Source organism: Gymnogyps californianus, unplaced genomic scaffold, assembly GCF_018139145.2.
Source record: "Gymnogyps californianus isolate 813 unplaced genomic scaffold, ASM1813914v2 HiC_scaffold_34, whole genome shotgun sequence".
NCBI classification, from domain to species: Eukaryota; Metazoa; Chordata; class Aves; order Accipitriformes; family Cathartidae; genus Gymnogyps; species Gymnogyps californianus.
The window spans coordinates 1,500,051-1,513,353 of NW_026114224.1; the positions used below are offsets into that span (position 1 = coordinate 1,500,051).

A 13,303-nucleotide genomic window follows, 5' to 3' on the forward strand; every position below is an offset into this window, starting at 1 on the left:
TGCAAAGAGGAAAAAATACTTTAAAACATGCAGGAGTGTTTTACTCTCTAAACAGCTTAAATCATTTATAGAACTAGAAATGAACGTGAAAGTTCATTTTTACTAGTATTTCTGAATTAACTTCAGGAAGCTTTTTACTGAAGCCAATTTTTGAATAAGGAAAAAAAAATGGGTTACTGGTACTTTGGCATTTATCATTGGCTATTTCAGCATTCCAGTAAGAGCTTCTGCATACTGAAAGCCTGGCTTCTTTTCTCATCCCATAGGAGCATCAGATCTGTAATCTGGTGCCAATCTACTAACACACATATGGTACAAGGGTCATCTCTCCTGGATCAAAAGCAGAAAAATTCGGGTTGTGAGGAACAAACCCTCAAACAAATTTGAAAATCAGGACAATTAAACATGAGAAAGCAATTCTATAAAGGGTAGCTTATTATAAGGTTATTTACATTCATGTCACTTCCAGCTTCACATTGACCCATCCAGGGAGATTTTGATTGTAATTAGAAAATAAATTTCTCCTTTAAGATGCCATCCACAGAAAACACTTAGCCTTACAAGTCATCATATTTCCCCCTCTCATTACATGGTAACTGTGCCTTGATGTTTTTGGCACAAACTTGACCCCCTAAAGAAGACATGTAAGAACGCACAAGGGGAACTCACACATACTTTACAGATTTTGAGTACAAGCTGTTGTTGGTCGCCTGGCTGGTATTCTCACTGCTTGAAGTTGATTCGAACTCTGGGAGTGCAGGCTCTGAACCAAACTCCAGAGCTCCAAACTGAACATTTAACCCTGTCACATCTGCTGATCCAGGCATCTCCACTGCAGAGGCAGGAATCTTAAAGGAGGAAAAAAAAAGCCATAATTCCTTTGCATGCACTATCTGTATTAAAGATATCAGTAACTGACACCCTCTCCTCCCTTAACTACAGGCTTCTTCAGTTACTGCCTCAGCCTTCGCTGCTAACTAGATCTGCGACAACCCCCCACTTTACATCACATAAATTAACTACATTCTTGTAACCTGAAATTAATTCATTGATTCTGTGCCCTGATCTGGAGCTGAAAGAGTAAGCCATACTATTCTACAATGTCATCTGTGTCCATCCCCCTTCAGCCAACATTCATCTTGTGGCTACTAAGTCAATCCAAAATCACTCAGCAACAGTCATTTTCCACACAGAGCAATCAGATATGTGCTTGGAAAAGACAACATCACTGTATTTTGGACCTAAAAACTATCCAGCTTAATTTCCTGCTTTATAAACAAGAAATAGACCATGGTCTTTGCTCTCCTCCTCCCTAGCAACTTATATATAGAATAGAATCATAGAATCATTTAGGTTGGAAAAGACCCTTAAGACCATCGAGTCTAACCGTTAACCTAACACTGCCAAGTCCACCACTAAACCATGTCCCTAAAAGGTGTGTAGATGTGGTGCTTAAATACCTGGTGATGGTGACTCAACCACCTCCCTGGGCAGCCTGTTCCAGCGCTTGACAACTCCTTTTGGTGAAGAAATTTTTCCTAATACCCAATCTAAACCTCCCTTGGCACAACTTGAGGCTGTTTCCTCTCATCCTATCCCTTGCTACTTGGGAAAAGAGACTGACACCCACCTCACTACAACCTCCTTTCAGGTAGCTGGAGATAAGAGCAATAAGGTCTCCCCTCAGACTCCTTTTCTCCAGACTAAACAACCCCAGTTCCCTCAGCCACTCCTCATAGGACTTGTTCTCTAGACCCTTCACCAGCTTCGTTGCTCTTCTTTGGACACGCTCCAGCACCTCAATGTCTTTCTTGTAGTGAGGGGCCCAAAACTGAACACAGTATTCGAGGTGCAGCCTCACCAGTGCCGAGTACAGGGGGACAATCACTTCCCTAGTCCTGCTGGCCACGCTATTTCCGATACAAGCTTTTGTATGTTTATATGTTTACTAAGGACAAGCCACCACTCAATTACCCACCTTGGATGCTGGAGTTATCCTCCGTTTTGGTGGTTTTATCTGTTTCTGCTGAGTTTGATGAGCAGTCACTGCCTGGTTATCCACAGATATAGTAGGGAGCTGTAACACTTTGCTAACAGCTGTAGAGGTGTCTACTGGCGATGGCTCATGGAGTTTTACCTGGGAGGAGAAGGACTCCAGCCCAGGAGGAGGAACAGGGACTGCCTGCGTTTGTTGTTGCTGTCGCTGGGTCAGCTGGCTCAGAACTGGGGATGGTTCAGGCTGGGATTTAAAGTCTGGTCAGCATTGGGAAAAAGAAATATCAAAATTAAAGCATTAAACTCTGCTCTTCATGCTTCTACTCTTTATGAAAGAATCTGGGTGACTTGACACACTCGACAGCTATGATTTTATAGAGTGTGCAAGTCTTTCAGACATCACACTAGTTTCACATTGAACATTACCACTGCAATAATAAGGCCAACATTTGATATTCTCTACTTTAAACAAACAGCTGTGGGCAAGCATTATTTAGCTTTCTTCAAAAATATGAAAATAAACCTATCTATACAGTCACATAATATTATCACATATTAGGCCTCAAAAACTGTTACGGATTATTTTAATCAAACAGTGCAAGCTTCACTGCAATTAACTGTGCCGATAAATTGTGATTACTTCCAAGGGGTCTGGAGTTGCAATTTAGAGGTATTATGAGTAAGGATTTCCTGCCCCTACAAAGGAGAAGATTTTCAACACAAATAGGAAGTCATCTACCATCTCAATCTGGCTGAAAGTCAAGAGACACTGGACACTGACAGTTTTTTTCCCAAGTCTTCCCCTTTCATATTTTTCAGATGCTGAAAGCCAGGCAGTGGATCAGAGCACTGGTCAACAACCATAAGAGATCCACAGCATTTGCAATGTGAAGGTTTTTTATTCAGTTGGTAAAGTGCATTAGAAAGCAACTTAAAATGTACGCAAACATTTTTTCAGAATTGCTGTGTGTAAAAGATTATAACTGCTACCAAATTGGCTGCTTATCTATCTGGAAACATATACACACACACACGAGATAGATATAAGAGCTATCACTCTTCACAGTGAGAATACTGCTAGGAACTACACTGCAAAAAACCAAGTTTATGTCATTTTCACTGTTTCTACTAATTTTACTCAATTAAATGAAAATACATTTGAAATTAAATGAAAATACAATTATGAATAGACAAAATGGGTAACCTACATCATTCTCAGCACACGTAGACTTCACACTAGGGATAGAACACTGAGATGTAATGCACATTATGAAGAAATTATATAGTACTCATTCAAAATTCATGTAATGGTTAGAAGAGAAAAAATTGGGGAAAAAAGACAAAACATGGTACAACCTTATACTCAGCTAGAAGCAGCATAGGCACAATGAAAATAAGTATTTTCCAGGATTTGTTGAGAAACAAAGTCACATCAAAATTCCACTTAAATATTCAAGCACATTAAATCAAAGATGTCATTACATGAAGGCTCAACAACTTCTAAAGATGCAATGACATTTATGGATAGGCTTAAGCCTATCAAAACTTAGTTCGTGATATACTCGTAATGTCTATTACCAGCAAGTAAACGTAACACAATGTTGTAACCAATTATATTATTAGGATTACATTTTTTAGAAAAAGCTTTTCATTTAAGGCCATTTTAAACTGTCATTGACATTAAGAAATCTTACAGGCTAACAAAGAGAGAAAGAGAGTGTCAAAGCACTTACCAAACTGATTAAGGACTGAGGACTGAGTAATGGGTGGTTGTAGATCCCAGGATGATGTGGTAGTTGTGGCAGTGGTGGTAGAGCTACTATTGTTTTGTTGAGAAGTAAACTGACCCAAACTTGGAGATTTCAATTGGTCCAAGATTTGGGATCCAGTAGAGTTTGCCAATTTAGAGGATCCAAGTTCTCCAAAGCCAGAACAAAGAACTGCAGACTACCAAAAGACAAAAAAAGAAGAGGGGAAGGAGTGGAGTTAAGTATTTAATAAATAATTTGAACATAACCACAGGGTCAATGCCTACAGCTGCTATTTGGCAGCAACCAAAACCTCTTCAGTCCTAGATTACTAATAATCCTCTCTGGTTATCACTGATACAACTTCCACCACTGATTGCAACAATACTGATTTACTTGAATCCATGCATCTCAAAATAGCATGTATTTACTAATAGTTGAACTGATTTTCAGAGAATAAATACAAGTGCCCAATTTCAAGCCCTCACAATTGACTCAGAAATAATCAGGTTTCCACAAAAAGCAGTCAGATATATGCTTGGAAATAACACATCATAGTTTTCTGGCATAGAAATCTTCACTATAAACAAGTGATTTCATCCTAAATCAGCATGCAGTAAAAGCATCTGCTCTCTACTAAAAAATGAATACAAGTACTTCATGTAAACCGAGAAACAACTACTTAGCAAAACCAGAAAAAAAAAGTAATCCTGCTTTTTGCGTGTGTGAATGGAAAGAATAGAATTATTAATTCCATTCCTTCAACATTTGCAACCTGAATTTTACAAATACTGAAACATCTCATGAAATGACCAGTACTGGAAAAGTTGTTTAACCTGAAATATTTACTCAAGAAGAATATTTAGAAAGCAGAAGATAATTTTACCAGACTTTGAGGAGAATAAGAGTTTACAGCACTGGAGCTGCCAGTTCCTGATGCCATCTGGGTGCTGTGCTGAGAATTTGTGAAGACTAGGGCTTGGCCAAAGGTCTGCTGCTGGGGAGCCTCAAATGAGTTGCCTTCTGTCTCTTGGGTAGAAGTCACAGGCTTTTGAAGCAGTGTTACCAAATCAATGCTGTAAGAAAAAGCAAAGTTTGGCTGGAATAAACATGATGATTAAGCTGCGTTGAAACTGAAGAAAGCACTAACAGTACTAAAGCTGCCATACTGGCAACAGAATTATTACTGATTAAGTCTTTTCAAATATTGCTTGTTTGCCATACAAAAAGAGGTAGAAGAGAGGTTTTTGCCAGAAAGTAAAATTCTGCTAGCTGAAACCTTCCACTACAGTTAGAATATAAATTATCTTTGCTCTCTTTTCAAACATTATCAAATTTATAACATCATGTATCATATAAATAACCTATATGATTAATATAACCAAGTAACTGGAGACAAGTCATAAAACATACATTATGTTTGAGTGGATCCTGCCTGCAAGCCCATTATATATATTGATAATCCACATTCTCTGTATATCACACTATCCCTTTAAAAAGAGCAAGGGATCAAAGTCCTACCTCTGTATAGGGTGGGTATGAGGACAGTAAAGAATAAAGTTACACATGCAGCAATTGAGTGAATGTGTGATGACATGGAAGTCACAAGAGCAGCAGAAATAAAAGCTAAGTTTCTCAGATAGTAGGCACTTATCCAAAACTACTCTACCACACATACCTGAACAGGATGAGAAACATGAATTTTCTTACATTTAGCATGGCTTACTAACCCCTACCACATGTTTAGCACAGGTTTATCCAAGGAAAAGCAAAGCATTTAGACAATAAAAGAAATCTACTCCAAAAATTCTGACTTAAGTTTATCCTAAATATACCGCAGGCTTGGGCTGAAGAGCTGCTTCCAGCACTTTCATTAGCATAGATTTCTTAATGCCCAAACCTTTCTTATGGCAAGTAAAAAAAAACAAAATAAAAAAACACCAACAAAAAAACCCCACACACCCCACAAAAAACACAACGCACCAGAATTTGAGTTGATGAACTACAATATTTTCTAACATAATTTGAGGGACATCCACTGGAAGAATATTTGTATTAGAACAATGAACATGTGAGCATACCACCTTTAAGAAGGAAAGGAAAGGAATATAAACTGTAGACCAACTGACACCATGTCTCCTCCAGGTCACATCCATGTTATAAGGAAAATTTTGCTGCAGTCTGGAGTACAGCAGTACAGCTGTATCAGGATGTTTGGGACCATTAGGCCATCTAGTTTTCAGATCTCATGCTATCCAACTACCAAAGTCTTCATCACACAACTTTAACCTGCTCTTCTGGGACCTGAGGCTAATGCGGACAACTGATTCCACAACATCATTGGCCAGGCATTTGGTGAAGACAAAGGCAAGCAAAGGAAGGCAGCAACTACCATATTTTTGGTTCTCTATCTGAACTCTATATCATCAGTTAAGGCAAGTAATTGTGATGTTTACCAGGAAATTCACCTTCTTGCCAACACAAGCTTTTCTGTTAACATATTTGTCAAAGCACTACGTTCTGAACACTTTCTGCATCTACAGGCTTTCCATTTTCTGGACAGCAAAGCTAGAGTTTCCTTTTCAACAGCAGCAAACTTTTCTTCCCAGCTACTTTTGTTCCTGCCCGTAAGCTGTCTTTGTGCAGAAGACAGGGTCTTCTCAGTATTATGCTCGTGGATTTGGTAAGTTTGGCTCCACTTCCGTAGTCAATAATAGGTAACACAGGAACCCACAAAACCAACAATTTGCAAGCAAGGCTTTCGCAATTTTGAAATTAGCTTGACCAATCTCTGACCAGGGCTGCCCTGTGTTTTAGTCAACATTTTATATGTGCAAGCTAACATTGCTTCACCAAGCAGAAGGTTTTTAAGGTATAGGGAAACTGTGGAAGAAGAGCTTACCTTTGCCCAGGAGTCACATGATTCTCAGCTGGAACAGAGGAAGCAGTGAAGACTTTTGTTTCAGAAAGCTGAAAAAGAGGGAGAAGGGGGAAGGAAGGTATTTTAATCATACACATGCTCACACTTCAGTGCTGCGACATCTGCAGAAATTCCATCTTTGTACTTTCAGATAAAAGTAAAGTCAAACTACCATTACAACCAGTTATGCTGCAGCTCTGCTTAAAAAGACAAAAACACGTAGGTCAAACTTCAGCAAAGTCTTCTCCACAGAATCAAGTACCAATTTAATTAAAGTTAGGAAATTTGATCTACTGAACACACACAATGGTATACCAATGTAACTACATCAGTTTGGGCAATATTTTAACTGAAAAATATACCAGTAGAAAGTAATTAACATGACAGCTGGTATATCATCAGTGTAAAGATACCTTGTGCAGACATAATTTAGGACTCCATAGAGCAGCTCTGATAAATCTTGTCGCAGAAGTCTAACACATTGCACCATTCCAACTCACTCATTTCGTGTATCCCTGTGTTTTACATTTCAGCTCACATCACCAGTGGAGGCAGGTTTGCACTCAGGTATGTACAGTGAACTAGCATTCGTGGTTCCTTCTTGGCATTTCTGCTAGGGGCAGCAATAACATCTTAAACTAATTGCTCTGCGTGCATGAGTTTGAAAACAATAATAAAGGGAGAACCATGTAATTGCTTATACTAGTATAACCAGTCAGGCCATCCACAGCAGAAAACTGTACTGCTTTTCACCATGCTGTTACAATATAGATAGATACTTGCACAGGTAACTGGGGAGGGTGAGCTGGTTGGTTGGGGTTTTTGGGGGAAAGAGGGTGATTTTGGTTTGTAGGGGGGTGGGTTGTTTGCTGTTTTTGTTTTGTTTCGTTTCATAGCTTTTCTTTTTAAAAAAATAGTAGTTAAACAGCTACAACTTCCTAGGGCTAATTCATTTCTATTGACAGGAATACTTGCAAACCAGAATAGGTCTTAAGCCAGTACAGGTTAGGTTTAACAAGATAGAGATATGCATGTATAATGGTTATATTTTAAATTAAATTTGCACAAAATCACCCTTAACTACTTTGATGTAGCTTTGTATTTAGACTAAAGAATAACTGACCTATTCAAACATTCACAATCCCTTTAGAATGTGACATTTGAATATAGCTCTTCCAGGAAATTATGCATTTTTAATTGCATACATTGCTAGCAGCCCAGTTTAAAGGACATCACGGACATGAGCCAATTTCATCTGCCATCCCATGGGCAGCTCTACTGAAAGCACGTATATCCCTGAATGCGGTCATCTGATTGGGATTCTCCTATGAAACACTGTTGATTTAAGCAGGACGCAGAAGGGCTTGACTGGGAGCAAATCACTTACCACTCAGAAGCAAAGTTCAAATGTTTCATGTGCTCTCCTAGCACCCACTTATGTGCAACACACTGTGTCATGAAAAAATGAATACCACCACAGTTCCTCCCTCCATTTCCTTCCCTTCCCTTGCTGCCAATACAACGTACTTTAATCCCATCTTTCTGGAACACAACTCTGTCCTGTGCATAATGCTGCCAGCCCACAACTCTATGTACTGACCAAAACAAAGAAAGAAGATTCAGCTCAAGCATATTTGCAATTAAAAAGGCTGTTTCTCTATTGTTCAGCCCTTTCCCCACCGTACGTGTTATTTTAGAATGTGTACTATACTTTTTGTAGTGTTATGAGACTCCTGCATTATATGGCACAAGGAGGTCAGCTAATGGCATGAGCAGCAGCCTATGGTCTGCAATCCCTTGATTAAATATTAAATTCTTGTAATGTCAACAGTTTCTTATGCTCACGTAACCCAGGATAAGACTAACCGTGGCCAAAACACTGATGAATCCTGAAAACTAAGCAAATCGAGGAGCCTGAAGATGTTTGTGACAACACAAAAGCATGCTTGACATATGAGAGAGGAAATGTTCTCTTCAAGTGAACCAGCATGCAAAACACAAGTCTCCAGCTACCAGCTCGGCTACATTGAAGTTTACACTACACCCTGTGGCAAACTCACTGCCACAAGCTCCAATCAAGCACCTAATTCAGAAGTCTGCTAGGATGGCAGGGGGGTTGGAACTACATGGTCTTTAAGGTCCCTTCCAACCCAAACCATTCTATGATTAGGGCATTTGTCAAAACACATACTTCGTGCAGCAGCAGCTGAAAAGTTTTATTACACAGATGTATTTAGTATTTCTTAGAAGTAGTATTATCGGCTCCTAACAAAGTTATTTACGCTCATCATACGCTACACTTGCAAATCTTTCACTGAGGCTCTGGCATTTTCCCAGAACTGAACAAATGGTCATGAACCATTTGCAAGCATCGGCCTCACAAGGGTATTTCCTCCACCTGCAGTGAAATGCCTGTGCTTTTCAGCTCCTGTTTCTACGATAAAAATCATTCTCCAATCACCAGACAATATATTTAACAACTGTGCTGGTTTTGGCTGGGGTAGAGTTAATTTTCTTCACAGTAGCTAGTATGGGGCTATGTTTTGGATTTGTGATTATAACAGTGTTGATAATACAGGGATGTTTTAGTTATTGTTGAGCAGTGCTTACACAGAGTCAAGGCCTTTTCTGCTCCTCACACCACCCCACCAATGAGGAGGCTGGGGGTGCACAAGAAGTTGGGAGGGGACACAGCTGGGACAGCTGACCCCAACTGACCAAAGGGATATTCCATACCATGTGACGTCATGCTCAGCATACAAAGCTGGGGGAAGAAGGAAGGGGAGGATGTTCAGTGATGGCGTTTGTCTTCCCAAGTAACCGTTAGGCATGATGGAGCCCTGCTTTCCTGGAGATGGCTGAACACCTGCCTGCCGATGGAAAGTAGTGAATGAATTCCTTGTTTTGCTTTGCTTGTGCGTGCAGCTTTTGCTTTCCCTATTAAACTGTCTTTATCTCAACCCATGAGTTTTCTCACTTTTACCTTTCTGATTCTCTCCCCCATCCCACTGGGTGGGGGGAGTGAGTGAGCGGCTGTGTGGTGCTTAGTTGTCAGCTGGGGTTAAACCATGACACAACTAGCTACCAGCTCCTATGGCCAGTTGATAGGTGAGGAGAACAGGAAAATATACTCCAGCATCCTCATAAAAACTCAACATCAACAAACTGGAAATAACAAAACCTTATTACTGTTTTGATATGATGTACTGAAGTTAAAGAAATTAAAACAAGTTCTCATGCTGCTTCCTGGTAAAGGAAACACTCCCACTAAAATACTTTTTTTTTTTTTTTAAAGTGTTGCTGTTGTTACAAATAAAAACTAAGACTACCAATATTGTACAGAAAATGTTTGCCTTCATCCACTTTCCAGCAATTTGTATGTATTCTATTTCTCCCCTTCTGATAGTTTCTGTAGTTAAACTTTATTTTCTTTGGCCAGGAGAATACGATCACAATTTTAAGAGGAAAACCCAGAGCCATCTACAGTACCTCAACATTTGTCTGGTCCTTCATTGTCCATGCCCTGAATATCCCTTTAACAAAATACAACCTCCTATTTTCACTGCAAGTAATTTCCACTCTATTTAAGAGCATGCTGACAACCTACTATACTTGCTCAATACTCACTACTAAAGATAAATACCAGACAGGACTATTAGATCACAAAAATCTAATCCTTCTCAGGTCAAACAACATTAAATTTCACTCACCTGCTCCTAACTTGTATCTGACTAGAGAACACCACATTTAAACAAAAATATTCTTCAGAAAAACACCTGGTCTTTATCTGCAGACAGCAAATAAATCAGCTTCCTTGGTTGTTTTAATCATTAGTCATGCTGCTAGAATTGTTTATTATACATTTAAATGCATGGCTCCATTTTCCAGCCACAGGTTCATATTATGCCTTTTTCTGCTAGACTAAAATCAGAGTCCATTATATGCTAATAGAGTAACCTTTTCAGATTCAGTAAACTAAAAATCTCACTCTCAAGCACCAATTCTATCAGTAAATAATTTTCAGCTATTTTCCACAACTTTTGTTTTGTAAAAGCAATGAATAATTGGATGCAGTACTTCAGAATCAAGTTCAGGAGAGTCCACATACAGAAATATAAATCAAGAATGATTAAGAGACAGTGAAGAGTGCCTACAGGCAAAAAGACTACAATAGCTTTTTTTTTGCCACAGCATCAGCCCTTTAGGAGATTATGCTGAGCTGTTCTTTTTTCATCATCCACTACAATCCTGAAAATTTTTCAGTTGCTGCTTTCCAGAAAACAGCCCCTTGTTCTGGAGGTGTGCCTTTATTCCTATAAAACAAATGGGCACTTGGCTATATTAAAGCATTTGTCATTTGAACAGGTTAAGTCTAGCAGAGGTCCAGATTTCTCTGCATGACTGGCTTACTTTTAATTGCCATTCCAATAATTTTTGGATTTCCCACACATTTTATTCAGCAGTGATTTTATTTTTACTTCCAAATCATTGATAAAGACACCAGATGGCATCTGGCCTGGGACTGGATTCCTTTATAGCCCTCCTAGAAATGCCCACATTCAGTAAGGGTCCTCCTGCAAAAGATTTATTGGCCGAAATTTGCAAGGCAGATTTTAATCCACTTAATGTGTTTTGTGATAGCATGTAATTATTGTTAGAACAAAAGATGTAGATCAAATCTCTTACAAGGACATATTTTATCTTCACAGTTAACTTGTAATTTACTTAAAGACCAAGATCAGGTTTATTTGAAGTGGACCTATTTTCCATAAAACTACACTGAATGGCACAAGCTGTATTCTTACACTTCTATTTTTTTTAAATCAGATGAATCAATTTTTCCTTTATTTTTTTCCCCAGGGATGTTTTAGGCTAATTTGTCTGCAGCTGGCCATTTCATTCACTCTTTCCAAACATCAGCACATGAACAACTTTCTCCTAGGTTACGGGGGTTTTTCCAGCACTCTAAAATTAATAAAAAAATAACAACAGGCTAGAGATTTCATCTGCTGCTCTTTCAAGATTCATGTGCAAATTACTCAGGTTTAATAATTAATTAAAAAAAAAAAAATTCTATCCCTAGTCAGCATTGCTCAACACCCCTCCCTTACTACAAATGCTGTATTGTACCAGCAAACAGGGGTGAGAACAAGGCCATAAATTTTCACTATCCTTAGCCCTTAGTCCACCTCTAGCATATACTGCAGAAATAGAGGACAGGTTTAAAAAAGATGCCAGCTTTTGATAGCAGTAACTGATACAGAAAACCTAGGAATTTTAGAGTTTCTTTTAATTTTCTCAAAAGACATAGACCTCTCATTAGGTAAGGACAGAGTTTTCATATCTGTTATATGACACATTCACATGTTATTCTAGGGATAACACTGACATGCCACCCTACAGGAGGAGGCAAAAGGGATGACTTCTGAGACAATCTCTTACTCTTCTGAAAATAAACTTGAAATAATGGATGTTCCTATAAAAGATGAAAAACTTCTTAAAAGCTAAGTTTTCCTTTCCATATTTCTTGCTACCTAGTTTGTTTTCTGAACTGCTTAAGCTTTAATATAATAACTGAAAACTTAAAATCACAAATGCGATTTTCACACATGATGATCACAAATGCCAAATATTTTGCAGACATGAAGACACCTCTTGCCTGATAAAGAATGAGAACCAAAATTGTTGTAGTACTTTAGACAACACATCATGATGAAACAGGAATGAAGCAATTAAGTGCTAACTGCAGCATACTACTAACTCCTTTTTTTAATATTATGAACATGAAGTAGACTAAGTGAAACAATTATGCAGTTTTCAAACAAAAAGCATCAAATGAGGAGTCTAAAGTTGATAGTAAGCTTCAGCACTTAATTACATAAAAGTCTTGTGATAATATGGCTTTAAATCCCTACACAATAGTAGAGGAAAGTATGCGGTTAACACCCATCAGCACTGAGCAGTGGAGAACTATAATTCACAAATACTTAATTTAGGATAAATTTTATTATCTATGTATTGTCCACCCAGCAATATAAATTAATATTTCTTGATTCAATTTTATTTAAAAAATAAGCTTATCTAAATATATCTATTTTAAACAGGAACTACAGCAAGAAACACAGTAAGAAATATTGCATGCATACAGCAAAGTATTACTTCAAACATTTAGTTTTTGAAGACAACACAGAAACTCTGAAAAAGGTAAATAATCAGTCTATCCAACAAGGTACACTTACATCTTCATTCCAGTCTTCTGCTGTCCATTCTTCTATTGAGTTTTTCCACGCTCCTATTGTAATTTGGGGAAGGAAAGAAAACAGTTACAAGCTAAAAGCACAATGTCGTATTTCAACCCTTCTGCTTTATAAGCAATCCTGTTTTCATTATTAGTGGAAAACAAAGCAAGGAGATAGTGGTTGGAAACATGGGAAGCTCTAGAAAATTGGTCTGCAGGTTTAAAATTTTGGGAGGGTTTTTTTTTCCCCTTTAATTTCTGATTTCAGGAATTTCTTAGCCACTATGGTACCAGACAATTTGCATGAATGCATGTCTGCAACCAGTGATTAATCCCAAACATTGGAAGAACTTCCTCCTATGTCCCCAATGACAGTAAGAGGTTACTCAACCCTCCCATGGG

General features: G+C 38.4%; 1 protein-coding gene and 2 non-coding genes across 3 annotated transcripts in view; all 3 read right to left on the bottom strand.

The window, feature by feature from the left end:
• Positions 1-13,303, bottom strand: part of LOC127028533 (ubiquitin-associated protein 2-like) — a 93,390-nt gene that overhangs the window by 30,863 nt on the left and 49,224 nt on the right. Inside the window, exons 10-15 of the mRNA XM_050914295.1 lie at positions 12,903-12,955; positions 6,646-6,713; positions 4,630-4,819; positions 3,729-3,942; positions 1,979-2,253; positions 676-848 (exon numbers count right to left, since the gene is read on the bottom strand). Of these exons, the coding sequence (XP_050770252.1) occupies positions 676-848; positions 1,979-2,253; positions 3,729-3,942; positions 4,630-4,819; positions 6,646-6,713; positions 12,903-12,955 (973 nt within the window). The remainder of the gene's footprint in view (positions 1-675; positions 849-1,978; positions 2,254-3,728; positions 3,943-4,629; positions 4,820-6,645; positions 6,714-12,902; positions 12,956-13,303) is intronic.
• Positions 1,157-1,241, bottom strand: LOC127028550 (small nucleolar RNA SNORD121A). Its single transcript, XR_007768020.1, has one exon. It is a non-coding gene; the product is annotated as a small nucleolar RNA SNORD121A (small nucleolar RNA).
• Positions 4,228-4,311, bottom strand: LOC127028551 (small nucleolar RNA SNORD121A). The gene has a single exon (XR_007768021.1). It is a non-coding gene; the product is annotated as a small nucleolar RNA SNORD121A (small nucleolar RNA).